The 14,913-nt window shown below is 30.4% G+C and overlaps 1 protein-coding gene across 9 annotated transcripts in view; it reads right to left on the bottom strand.

The window, feature by feature from the left end:
• The window catches only part of LOC113399630 (uncharacterized protein), a 325,751-nt gene that overhangs the window by 19,257 nt on the left and 291,581 nt on the right, over positions 1–14,913 (bottom strand). For 3 of the 9 annotated variants that reach the window (XM_064217105.1, XM_064217108.1, XM_064217112.1), the window contains exons 6-10: positions 3,935–4,030; positions 2,082–2,270; positions 1,811–1,930; positions 1,114–1,155; positions 851–1,021 (exon numbers count right to left, since the gene is read on the bottom strand). In XM_064217105.1, coding sequence (XP_064073175.1) covers positions 851–1,021; positions 1,114–1,155; positions 1,811–1,930; positions 2,082–2,270; positions 3,935–4,030 — 618 coding nt within the window. The remainder of the gene's footprint in view (positions 1–850; positions 1,022–1,113; positions 1,156–1,810; positions 1,931–2,081; positions 2,271–3,934; positions 4,031–14,913) is intronic. The other 6 variants (XM_064217106.1, XM_064217109.1, XM_064217113.1 and 3 more) reach the window with 5 other exon arrangements.

Below are 14,913 nucleotides of genomic sequence, written 5' to 3'. Positions count from 1 at the left end.
ATAATAATACTTTTATTACAATATCAGAATAGTGTGCTAAATATTGTTGAATATTAATATACTTTATTGTACACCACAAACATAAAATACAGATGAAATAATACTAAAAATAAAAACAAAACTATAAAAATATATTTGATGTGTTGTACAATTAACGGACTTATGGCTAATTAGCCATCTCTTCCAGACAACTCAATCTGAGAGAGTTTTTTTAAAAACATCCGGGTAGGCGGTGTAGCCATTAACTTACATACAAATATTTACACACTAAATACATATATATATATCTATTATAAGTACACTAATAAATATTTTAAAAATATACTAGCTACGTAATTAGTAAATTGCATAATTAAGATTTTTATATTGAAAAAAATATATTAAATAGAGCAATAACTTTTTGTAATTCAATCATCAGTCAATTAAAGTGAAAATCTGTTTATGTATAATTCAGATACAGTGATCGGCCAAATATTACTCATCAACTAAATATTACTATACATTGTGATTATTTTCATATACTATACATTGTAATTTTTATCAAAACAAACCCATGTGCATTTAAGTGATCAGAATGTATATAAATATTATTTTATAACATAGTAAGATATTATCATTGGATTTGTTTGGAATGCAAAACACTATAAAACACAACTATGCTGGGTTATATTATATATAGCAGAAATAGGAAGATTGTGAAACATTTACATTATAATAGTTAAGTATAATTGAACATACTAATTGAAACTTGAAACTAATTTTATTTTTACTTGGCAAAAACATTTTTTTTTACATATCAGAAAATATTTTTCAATCTAATAAAAAACAAATGCCTGCTTAAAATACACACCGCAAGATCATCAGCTAGCAGACTGGCAGCGGTCCTCTCATCCATGGTTCGATTCATTGTGTTCAATTGACTATTGGCAGTTGTTTGAGTTAAATTGGTTGTTCCAATCGATAGATTTCGTCTGTGTCTCACTGGGGTACTGTAATGGGGTTCCGATGATGTTATTGGCAGCTGGAAAGATATAAGAAGATTTAACACTTGCTCAGAGTGATGCTGCAATGTTCTAGCTTCTACAATTAAATATCAAGTAGCATTGTTAATACCTTTATCCTTTTTAAGTCTGCATATTTTTTCAGTGTAACTTCCTGTGTGTTAGATTGGTAATATTAAATTAAATTTTTTATGTTACATAGTGTGTTTATTATTTTTTTTTTAATTTTTTAGTTGTATGTTTTGATTCTTCTTAATGAATCAAATAAGCTTTAATAGAGATTTTTAAGAGTGTAATCTCTATTTAAATAGGTTCAGATAAACATTAACAAAACTAAAAAAAAAAATTTAGTTTATATTTGATAGAATTAATACGATGAAAATTTAAAGTTTATATATAATATCCTTAATAGAAAATTACTTCATATGTCAAATATTCAAGCAACTATAACAGTGAAATTAAACATACAATGTGACACTTTTATTATAACAGTAATAATAGCTAGCTCTAGTATGAATAGCAGTGCATAAAAAACAAACTTAGAGATTTTATACTGAGATATTAATTGTACATAAGTCTTACTTAATTTGCCAGACAAGCGTTGCATAGATATTTTTTATAACAATTGCCATATCACTAATTTAAAATGGAAAATATTGGTTTCACACCAATGATTAGTAATTCATTATCCATTCAGAAACATAAAATAATTAAATTTGAAATTGAAAGAATAACATTCCCAATAAGTATAAGTGCTGAAAAAAATAGCAGTAAAATATACAACATTGACACATCTAACATCCAGCTACCTGGGGACCCTCTAGGCTCTCAGAGCGTCGACGGTTATTAGCCAAGAGGCTCGATGAGGCACGGGTGCCGTCTTCTGTCCTCACTTCTAAAGACAGACTTGCCCGAGAAGGTAGAAACTGCTAAGGAAGTTTAAAATTCTAAGCACTGCATGATACTTACTCATATAACAATAGTTATTATGTTGGTTAAAGGATTGTTTTCTATTTTACATATATCTTAGCTTCAATATGCAATGACATTTCATGTTAATGGTGTTTTATATATACTTACAGCACAATTTCTGCTTCCCTGCGCTGCAATGTGATTCCTAAGTAATTCCAGCTGCTGATTGCAGCGGTCGTTTTGTTCCCTCAGCAATTGATTCTGTTGCTCTAGTTCTTTAAGCTTGTTTGTCACCCACTCCTTTATTCGTGCGGCCTTTGCCTCAACTTGTTTCGCGTCTTGGAGTCGCAGCTGCTTCTGTCGGAATGTGCAATGTTGTATTGATATTGTTTTAAAATTTTAAGTTTTGTGATTTGATATTTCCGGAACTGGAGATTAGTTCATTGACCATTATAAAAACACATTTGAACCGTAAAATTCTAAAGTTGAAAACTATTTATTCTTTAAAATAAAATACTAATAAACTAATAATAATTAATTTAGGAAAAAAAGATCAAGTACTATATATTTATTTACGTAAAATTAATTAGATTTAATTAGAATCTACTTGTAAGTTTTATTCATCATATTATGATGATGAATATATATATAGTATTATTAATGTTGACAATTTTTTTAATAAAGTGAGATTATCTTCTTAAATTTATTCCGATTTACCTGCATTTTTTTTTGTTTAATAGTTTTCAGAACTATTACAGTATATTTACATTTATGACACTTGTTTATCACTATATATAATTATAAAACAAAGTATTTGTCACATAGTTGTTATTCTCATTCAACAATTTCATAATAAACAATAAAATGTAAACATAAATTTAAAAAAGACGACATAATTGAAGCAGCATATACACATACAGCATATACAATATAAACAGATAAACGTCACAATACACACTTGTGTCATAAAGTCCGCTATGTTACGCGTATATAGTGACGTTTGATGAGCTTTCGAGTTTCGATGACGCTGACGCCATGACGTAAAAGGGATGTGATAACATACAAAATCGTAATTGGGTTTTTTTATAGTCACATTTACACATAATTTTTAAAATGTTTATAAAAAATAAGTGTTTGTCTTAAAGTGAAACCTCTTTATGTGAGGTGGGAGAAAAAATCTAAGGTCAATTTTGTGTTCAAGAATTTTGATTAAGAGTGGTTTTACTTTTGCGTTTTGTTCTTTCTAAATTTTATTTAAAACGCTAACTGCTTCTAAAACAATTATTTAAAAATTTAAAAATTTGACTTTTCAATTTGGTACGTAAATTATTATTAATTCAGATTTTTTACACTACATATATCGCTATATTATATACATACTGGGCTTGTAATTGTAGTAATAACAAAGCACAACTATGTAGCTAATTCCATAATAAGTCTCAAGGGTAGGAAGGGCTAAGACTAGTTAACAAAACGGTTCCCTAAAGGTCAGTAACAGTAGAATAGATTAAATAATAAATACAACGGAAAATCCGTTTTCTTACAAACACAATGTTATTGATCACATATTATGCAGGCTTTATATGATAAGTATATATATATATATATATTTATTTATTTATAGATAGCGAACCAGCAAGTCTTTTTTTTTTTAAATATGATCACGTGCTTAATTGTTTGAAGTAAAAAAAAAACTTCACTCAACCAACCAAATGATTTAGATGTTATGTCTCTTGTAACTGATATAACACTGGCAGACTAGAATTAATGATGTCCTTCTGAATGATGCCAGCCACAGAGCATTCTCTATTCTCTCACGCTCACAATGCGATTGGACTACAATCCAATAAGATAAGACAGGTAATAGTAAAGACGCAGGACCATAGCGAATAGAGTGTTTAAACTTTCAAATTCTATACTTTTTTATTGATTCGACCGTGAAAGATAAAAAATTACGAGCACAGAGGTGGAAAAATTACTGATAGGTAGGATTTAAATAGTTATGGAAGTATTTAATATACCTGTTCTTCAATTTGACCTTCAAGTCGCGTGATGGCCTTCGGCGCCCCTTCAGCGCCAGCCGGCCACTCGCACAGCCGCTGCTCCATGGCGCGGACCTGGAACACACGAAATTTTAATATTTATAACTTATAATAAATATTGACGTGTCTAATATTATTGTAGTTTACTCAGACCATTTAATTTAGGTATTTAATTGTTAATTTATAAGTTCGATTAAAATTTAATATAAAAAAAATGTTGTAAATTGTAAAAAAATTAAATAAATTGCTAGTAAAACATTGTTACATACACAATTTTTGTATACACAAATAAAAATGTTTATAAAAACAAAATAATAATTATTATTATATTTCCTTTTTGAAATATAATATATACATCAAAGAAAACCGCAGAAATATATTTATCAATCATCAATCGTAGTATATTAATATATAGTTACGATCGTTGAGGATAATAATCAAGGCGATAACATACCAAAGTAACCGCAAACTGACTTAGATATCAGGTTCAATAACATTACACACATTAACATATATTATTAACTGTCCATAATATATCCTTTGAATTACATTACTAAGACAAAAGCTGAATTAGCTTTACAATTTGAGTCCTTATTCCTGACGAGTATTTATTAAATAGAATAAGGATGTTCATATTTTTAAAGCGGGATACTCACATATTGCCGCGTATATATGTTTGTATGACATTTTGACTGCTTTATATCCAACACTATACATTAAATCGTCGATACATTATAAAGGTCACAATTATTTTTACACTGATATCACTGGTACGTAACAGTTTATTGTTTTATTTTTCAGTTCAAGAAAGTCTATCACCAGCCACTATGTCACTGTTTTGTATAAAATAAATAAATTGTATAATATGTTTTTTGCAATATAAGTTCATGCGAAGAACAATGAAAACTTCCCGTTGAAGGAATACCCAGGAATAGATCGCATTAATCACAAACGCTGTAATTTGCCTGACTCACGACACGAGGGGACGCCACGAATATCCAGAACTTTCTATATCGGGTAACACTTAGACGGGGAACATGGAAAAATAAATGATAGACACCGTGAAGAGGAAACTTTGAAATGGACAATAAAATAAGCATGAATCAAACTTAATTTCAGGGCAAGTTGAAAATAATCCATTGTGCGTTATGGTTTATTTTCAATAGTAAATTTGAATTAGTAAAAATAGGTTTTATATGTATTTTACGTACTTTTAGTAAATGAGTCGTAGGTAAGTAAAGAATAGAAACGTTTTTTTAAAACAGTACATATTGTAGTAAGAGAGTCGAAAAGGCGTGCATCATACACGATGATTGCGTGTTAAAACCCAAGTAACCACCATCGAATTTCCAAGTACTTAATTTGTGTTTATAATTTAGGATGCAAAACGTCATGACGTAATCAGCAGGTGTCTAATTTCAATGAAATTCTGCCACATGTGTATCCAGCAACCAGCAAGTAGCGCGTTGGAATTAGCTTCAAATCTTTATCTCAAAAGAAGAGACCTGCATTGGGTCAACTAATACTTTACTGTATTGTAATTTAAGATATAAGTTCATAAACGAGAACATCATTTACGTATACATTGAGCCATACGAGGAAATAAATCTTTATTTAACAAGTTTCTGAAATATTGCTGTCGCTAAAAGTATTATATGATAACATTAAAGAAAAGCTTTGAAAAAAACAGAATCGAGATATTTTTATGTACGCAGACTGAAAAAACTATCTAATCGTAACTGAATCTTGCTTAAATATGATTAAAGTAAGCGATTGTCATAATAATAATATTAATTTAATCCCTTGACAGATTACCTAATTAGGTAATTAAAAAAAATATCAGAAAGACTGGTTATGTTAGAAGGTTATAATATTTGTTTTATAAAAAGAAATTATGTACGCATTTATTTGTTATGAACAATATCCATAAAAGTCCTTATTCCTTATTGCTCTGTTACACCATTCCTAATACATTTTGATATGTCGAAAGCTTTGAAACGATATCCATTAATTTTAATTTGCGGTCAAGTGTAAACAGTGTGGCGACACACAAGTTCGTTCATTACCAAGTTCTCTAATTAAACCGTTGCCAGCAATGAAGAGTAGTTTAGTTAGATGCTTCCTTATTTATTTCATAAGTACCGGCAAGTTAATTTTGTAATGAAAGCGTGAGGAAGCGAGCTGTAAAGATGAGATGTTTATGATATTTACGTTTTTAAACGTAAACACTATATCACCGACTGAAAGCGTACTCAATATAAAAAGTATTTTTATGCTAGTGATGTGTTAATTTTAGTAGCCAGTATAAAACATTCAGCACATACATATCTATGTATTGATGTTTCTTGTTTTTATTCATTCGTTCATTAATGAACGCTTCGTTAAATTTGGTCCGGATGTCGGTACTCGCTATTGAACTCTGTGTATTATATTTTTTAATTATTTTTCAGCTTGAATGTTTAAGTTATTTCGATATTCGACTTTTAAATTTCGTTGATTAAATATTTTGCAGTGAAAATTATCAGGTAGATATGTTTATTAGAATGCGTACGTTACACGTACGTAAATTGTACTGTATGTATTTGAAATATTATTTTATTCATAAATCTAATCATTCCATGTTTAATACAGATAAGAATTACCGAAAAAATGGTTGTCGTTTCGTATGTGGAAAAGGCTCAAAAGAAGAGAAATGACAATTATTTATTTATTTAATATTCGACTTTGCAAGTGTTCAACGATCTATATAATTATTTGAATACGAATTAAATCATTTATCAAATACTATCCCAATTACTCTTTACATTTTTACATTACATTAGCAGCCTATAAATTTCCCACTGCTGGACTAAGGCCTCCTCTCCATTTGAGGAGAAGGTTTTGGAGCATATTCCACCACGCTAATCCAATGTTGGTTGGTGGAATACACATGTGGCGGAATTTCGTTGAAATTAGACACATGTAGGTTTCCTCGGGATGTTTTCCTTCACCGCCGAGCACGAGATGAATTATAAACACAAATTAAGCTCATGAAAATTCAGTGGTGCCTGCCTGGGTTTGAACCCCAAATCATCGGTTAAGATGCACGCGTTCTAACCACTGGGCCATCTCGGCTGGGCTATTACTCTTACGTCCAGTTTATCTCTTAGCATACTTTATACGTAATATATAAATACTGTTAGGTTATCCGGCACATAACATTCCCTACCCTACTCATATATGCTTTCTTGCAAATTATCGAATATTTAAGGAAGTAAATTACTACTTTTTAACTAGTTAGACATATTCACAACAATATGAAAACGATGTTTGAAATCCACAATAAATATCAAATGTACTTTGTTTATCCCACGGTTATCTATGGTTTAGACATTGCGCTAAAATATGACTTTTAAAATTTGGAGATCGATGATCGACTTCCATAATTTTTATTTCCAAATCTCTTTTCCTTTATACTCTCTTTGTAATCTTCTTTACGCAACGTTAAATCACGTCTTCAATTATATCCAATTCGTTGAATTATCAAATTAATATGATTAATTATTTATTTAATAAAAACTCCTTCCATTGACACTCTCTTACACACTTTCTTTACACAAAGTAAAATCATGATGAATCAGACGTCAATATAATACAAAGAATCACATACGGAAAATTCGTTGAATCATCAAATTAATACAGTTAATTAATTAATTAGCTAACAATGATACCACCCACGGATTTATGTTTATTTTTTTTTTTCCAATAACAAATTACATACTTAATAGTTGTTTATTTGTGTAACGTCAATCAATCCTTGTTTAAGAAACATGTCCCATTTGGCGTTAAGAATAGATCAAAGTTTAACACGAATCACAATTAGATAACTCGGATGTAGCTTTTTTTAGGTCGTCCCTTTATTTGGAATCAGTTTGTATGGACGTTACGATCTCATTGTTTCGTTATATAATACGTAATGCGATAAGATCTATTAAGTTATTCTATGAGTATACAAATTGAGTTGCAGAGCTCAGCAAGTTCCAAGTCGGTTTAGAGTTTGTTCGCCAGTACAAAAATGCTGATAAATACTAAACCAAAACAAATATCATATTATTTTTTAAAGAAAAGTAATAAATTATGACTAAGGAGGTTTGTCCTTATTAACGACAAAATGAAGTGATAAAGCCCACATTTGTTACAAACCTTTAAACCGTAAGAGCGTGATCGAATAATATTAAATAAGTTATTAATTAAAATGTACTTTGTACTGACTGACAGTGATTGACTGACATTCAACTGAGTTTAGAAGCATAAAATTCTGCACAGGTGATCCTAAACGTAAACGACCACTTAGAAAGTGTTTTAAATATATATATTTTTAAGGAGGCTAAAGAGATTAATGATAATGGCGAATTATTGTACTAAGTTAAGCCTTTAAACTCAGGCTGTTGTTTAAGAACATTTCCATCACCGTTTTGTAAATTCATATTGTTAGGCCGAAAGTTTCAATTGAAACTCCAAGGAAGTGCGTCATTATTGCAAGATGAAAATACCGCGCTAATTTTTTTGGTTTAAGCATAATTTAATTTATCACTTGATCAAAGGATGAGAAACAGAGGAAGATCAAGTTATCTAATATCTACCTGAAAATATTGATAGTTTCTGAAATATTACTGATGAATAGTACCAGTGAACATACAAATAGTTATAAATAATAATTATTTTAGGATGTATGAAGATATCTTAGGCAGACCCTAATAAAAAAAAATATAAAGAAATTTGTGTTCATAACCTTTTAAAACATGGATTAAATAAATCACAATGTTCAAGCACAGAATCAGTTTATCCTTTATTTATTTTTCAATCAACCCTGTCGTGGTTTACTGAAGTATACGTTACGCATCCGGCCGTAATGAGAAAAGTTTTACCAACGCTTTTACCGCTTAAAAAATGTTGGTAGCTATTTAAAAATATCGATTTTATACCGAGTCATCTTTTATATACCCCATATAATTAATCTTTATATTTTAATCAAATACATATTTGTATTAAGATGCACGAATAAGCTTATTCTAAAGTATCAAGACTTAGTAATTTTACTGTTTCCACGGTTTCTATAGCAACACTAAGTAGTAGTGTATTAAATGCTTTGTTATGTAATGTTTTTAGAATTTAATCGTTTTATAATAAAATTATTTAAATTACTTATTTACATATTACGTATTCTCATTTCATAATCTGTATTGTTAGCTGAAATGTATTAAAAGAATTTCTTTATAAAATGTTTAAAAAATAATATCCTTTCATATTAAGGAAAATAGATTTAAAATAAAATAAAAAAATTTACCTCATTATAAGATATTTCTTTTAGTAGCTTAAAAGGACATGAGATATTTTGAAAATAAGTTCAGTAACAAAAATGGGACAAATTTGCCACATGGCTGCACTTGCAACCATGAAAGACGTAAATGAAGATAAGAGGAGAATTTAATTTACTAGCTGCAAACATTATCTACTTCTAATTCAACTTCACCCGAGTCCGTGTTCACATCTCAAGTTCTAATTAACTTACTAAGTCGGATTTACTGCGCCATATTCCCACAGATAATAAATCAGAGATAGTGAAAACCCATGTTACTCGGGTTTATTTAACAAAATATTAAACACCATTAAAATGATTTATGACGTTCAGTACGGGACATTTTAATTTTTTGTTTACATTTTAATACGATATATAAATTAATCATTTATTTAAAGCTGATAATTCAACCACGTGAATATTTTGTTAAATTCTCTTTAGGAAATGAAATGACAAATTGTTTAAATAGCATAAATTTAATGACTATGAATTTAGACAAATATTTACGGACCTATATTATTGAAGAATTAACATAACTTAACTACCTACGTGATTGAAAATATTTTTTATGCGATTAATTATGCATAGACGGTAACTAAAACAGAGTAGTTGAAGTACATATATACCTTAAACAGTCTTTTTTTATAAAAAAAAATATTTAAAGTTATAAGTCAGATTAAAAATTTTCGTTTTGTATATTCGTTTTCATTAGCATATTTCTTAATCTACTAAATATGTTTTCTTTTAACAAATTACATTGTTATCGCAACAATCAATAATAATATAAATGGCTTCCGTATCGAATAACATCCACAGTGTTAAGCGTAACGATTAACACTATTATCGTTACCCACTTAATAATATTACCACTTGTCATTACACCAAAAAGTATTTATAGTCATTAAAAAGAGCGCGAAAAATCACAGATATTATAAGCACTGCTTAAAGTCCGGTTTACACAGTCGATTAAAAACGCGTTTCCGAACGTACGGCCCTTTACAATTTATTTTAAAATTCGAACTCGGAAAGCGACGTATACGCTCGTTGCGGCACGGAAGCGAACTAACCGACTACGAGCCGGCGATATCCTACAGGACGTGCCGCGTTACATTCTATGGATCGATATTTACATAGTGCTTTTAATATTCAGCCGCGGACTTGTTTATTTTTATCTTTATAGCTAAGATTGCTTGAACGTTGAACGTACATATACTATGTATTCGATATTGAAGAGTTAACTGGCGAGAATGATGTGAAAAATAAAAATAATTTATTTGAAATAAATATAATTATTTTTGTCAAAAGAATGTGAATAATTCCTTCATTTTTTTTAAATCATTTATTTGTATAAAAATTTGTAAGACCGCCTACAGTAAGTATTAAGTAGTCACCATCGCCAATACGCCGCCAACTATGGATACCAAGCTGTTATGTCCGTGTACGTGTGCGTGTGTTCGTAATTACTCTGGCTCACTTATGCTTTGATTTATAAAAAAACAATACAAACTATTGCTGATTGATGGTAAAAGGAATGATAAGTTAAGAGTGGGGTGTTACTTCATAAGCGCAGCCTGCACAAAATATCAACAACATAAAACCTTTTTTAGCCATTAACATTTTTCTAGATTTTCTATCTCCTTCATGTAAGTTACTATAAAAAGCTTTACATCGTTATTCAAACTTTTTTATAGTTTTTGTCAATTTATGACCAGACGTCTCATGTTGCCAGTACGTGAAATGAATATTAAAAAAAAAGTTTACGTTTAAAAACTTATATTGTAATACAATAGCTCAAGCATAATTATGTCAGTTTACGAAAACCTTTACAGATTACTCCATAAATATTCATAAACTTGTTTGGATTTCTGACGTTCGTTGTCACGTTTATTTAGTATGTAAATTTACAGCGTTTAGCTTAAATCAAAAGATTATTTTCTTTCTTTTAATTAATTTCAACCTTACCTCATTCCCTATCTTGAAGGCTTAATTAGATTATGAAAACTTTGATTTTATATTTTTAAGTTTCACTTATTTGTACGTTTGCTGGATTTTGCGCCTTTCAATTAATAATAGATTTCAATAAAATTAAATTTATACATTAGGTTTATGGTTTTAGAGATGTCATAGTTCAGAGGAGGGCCGATGAAATTTGGGCGCTACTGACGTTTCTTAATTTGTGAACATAAACAATTAAACATGTCCTCGGCGCTTAAGAAAACTTTACGAGCACATGTCAGATAACATTCTGCCACATGTATATCCACCATTCACCATCCACCAAATCTTCTCCATCATAGAAGCTTCCTTAGCTGTGAAATATAAACGAGGAATAACGAACCTTAAAAAAATCCCTATCTATAAAAAGGGAATCAAATAAACTTTTTTATTGGAAAAACGTACTATGAAGCAAATTTCAACTGAAACACATAAGCCTATCTGCATATTTAGTTATCACATATGTAGTGTTTAACGAACCATTCAGAATGTAAAGTGTAGTTTAACTTGAAAATTCCGGTTTAATTCCAGCGGCGTTTGTGCTTAGAATGTAAAAAAGATATGCGCCAGTTGTAAAATATAAATTGGATTCCATTCATTCAGTCGTTCTAAAATAAATCTTTTGAATACATTTATTTCCGTTCTCTATTGTTGGAAAATATTTAACATAATATATTATATACATCATTTTGTACTTTCCCAAGTGAACGTGTCTTAAAAACAAAATAAGAATGCATATAAAAATCCATGCATACATTAGTTTTTGTGAAAGTAATTTTTATCGAAGAATCACAGTAATGTATTATTAAATTAAAAAAAAACCATTTACGCCCTTATTGATAGTTTAGTGAACTCTTCTTTAAATCAGAAAGTCGTCCAGTCATATGTACCAAAACGAATTATAAAAAAGGCTATACGTATTTTATCAACTAGATACAACCTTCTTGAAGAAAGAATACTAAACAGACAAACAGACTAATAAATCTCTGCAAAGAATAACAATGATACCGAAAAAGTATATAAAAATGCAGTTTTATTGCACTACGTCGCGACGGTTCTGGACATAATCTAGTACTTGGTGGCAACACTTAATTGTAAAGACGCGTGTACACTAACAAGAGAGGCAACTAAAAATGTTTTCGTTTCACTGTATTTTGTACTGCTGTTTACTGGCAGTGACAACGCCAGTAAACAGCAGAACAGGAGAGCTCCCCTTTTCTCGACTAAGTTAGTGCACAGCAAGACTAACGGTCTAAGGGTGACTCCTAAGAAAAAACCACCTCGGATGTCGTGTCGGTTGGCCAGTATGCTTTTGTCTTTGAGGACAGACAGCCTGTGTTCAGGAAGCCTTGTGTTTCCTCTGCCTGTATAAGTGCCGGCTTGTACAATTTGCCAGTTCATTGAGGTGTTTGGAGATCAAATCAATTCAGAAGTCTTCATGGAAAATGGTGTTATGTATGTACTACGGACAACCTGCGACAGTGCATACTATATTGTTCTGTTAGATGTTTTATATCAGAATACACTAAGGTTAGAGTTGGACTCGACCAGGTAAGTATAGGACGTACGCAGTTTTTGAATAATGTCCTATAACTATGAGTATGAAAAATGTAAATATAAAGGTCGCCATAGAAACTCTCTCAGTGCATTCACTATGACAGTAGCTACCTAAAATATAATATTGAGTTTAAAAGTACTAAAACACCCGTCATAAGTAATGGCGACTAAATGTTTACTTACAGCTCGTGACGTATTTTGGAAACGGTCCAGGAACAGCGACGGAATCAGACAAGACAGTTAAGGAAATCGAAGGTTTATGCGAGCTGAGAGCACCGACGTTATACCTTTTATTTTACACTCTCTAAAATTGAGATGATGTAAGCGAACACCGAATTTATACAAATAATAAAAGTAACCGCTGTCTGTTCATGAAACGCTTTTGTCAAAACATCAACCAAGTGTATTTTTACTAGCTCTCGGTTATAGCCGCGTTAATTTAAGATGGTAGCATATACAAATATGGCAAATGTCTTGGTTACTACGTCTGTCTTTTTGTCATCACACATTTAAACCAATGAAGTCTGAAGTCTCAAGATAAAGACTTCGGCGCTATTTTTCTGGGAAAAAATAATAATTCAACATGACGATACAGACTTCACCAAGGCGAAAAAATAGCATAAGGTTAATGATACTTCCTATCACGGAGAAACTTAACTGCGTGAGAAAGAAAATAAATATTATAAAATCTTGCTTATAAATTCGACATTTAAATTTAACTCGCAACGCCCAAAGAAATCTTTTTTTCAAAACCCTTATTAAAAATAGTTTTCGATATATTTATACTGAACCATCTCAATTATATACCGAATGAACTTTAATGAACGCTGCTGCAATATAATTAAAAATGGAAAAAAAGTTAAATTCCATAAACTATAGAGGATTACCTCGCGCTATTGAAACATTATTCGATTACGACTATTGCAATCGGGTATTACAAGCCACGTTATAAATTCTTTTATAAATTTATAAAAGAACATCAATTATTTATTATCCGTAGTTAAGTTTTTGCAAACGAATGATACGTTGAACAAAATAATTAGACTAGAGACTGTATCGTCTTTTTAGCAGCGTGTAACTGCTGTGCGATTCTGTAATTCAATTCGTATCTCACTCGTGAAATCTTGACAACTGACGGTGATACGTGTATCGAGTTTCTTCTTTCAGAATATCTCTACTGCAACGACAAACTCGAAATTCACATATTGACTACAATAAATAATTATTGGCATTTAAAGGATTCACGCGTCATTATAGCGTATCATCGAAAGTCAGTTGTAAATTTTTTGCAAGTGAGATTAGAGTTCTTACAGAATAGCAAGAATAATTTATTATATATATATAAAATAAATTTGGATAATTAATGAATCGAGTAATTGGCAATAATGTTTGATGGCTGATTTACTTTTAAGAGCGGGTCATCCCGAATGGAGTTGTGTCATAGCAACGCGGGTCGTTATGTTTTGACAGGCGACTCGAATGCGATGGTTGCTTGCAAACCCATTTGCTCTTAATCGAGATGAATTATTGTAATCCTTTGATATTTTTGTGGTGTACGATTATTGAATCAATTAATACAGTGATTAGATGATATTAAATACGTTTTATTTTGTGAGTATCTCCATTGCACGCCCACATAGTCTTCCGAATGTCGGATCAATCCCCGAACCCAACAGTTCGGCATCCAGCTCCTCCGACATATATATATAAATTATTCTCGAATTTAAATTGACATGATAGTCGTGTAATATTAGCTATATATAGATAACTCGGGTTCCATCACAGGACTGATTGAACACTAATTATGAATAACAGTAAAACAGCAACTATGCTAGCTTCTCTCGTTAGAGTCAGCTTTCAGTGTTAGTGTTTAAATATTGAACATTAAAAAACCGCTTCATTGTAAAGTTTACTTGAATAAAATACATTTGATTTGAACACGTTAACGGGTTTAAATATATATATTGAGTACAATAATAAGGTACAAGAAATAATAATGAAAAGAAATGTAGATAAAATATCTTTACGGAACTAAAGACTTTCATTGAAGGTTCGGAGGTTATTCCAT

The sequence above is a fragment of the Vanessa tameamea genome, chromosome 15 (genome assembly GCF_037043105.1).
Source record: "Vanessa tameamea isolate UH-Manoa-2023 chromosome 15, ilVanTame1 primary haplotype, whole genome shotgun sequence".
In the NCBI taxonomy this organism is placed as follows: domain Eukaryota; kingdom Metazoa; phylum Arthropoda; class Insecta; order Lepidoptera; family Nymphalidae; genus Vanessa; species Vanessa tameamea.
This window is presented reverse-complemented; position numbering and strand designations above follow the sequence as displayed.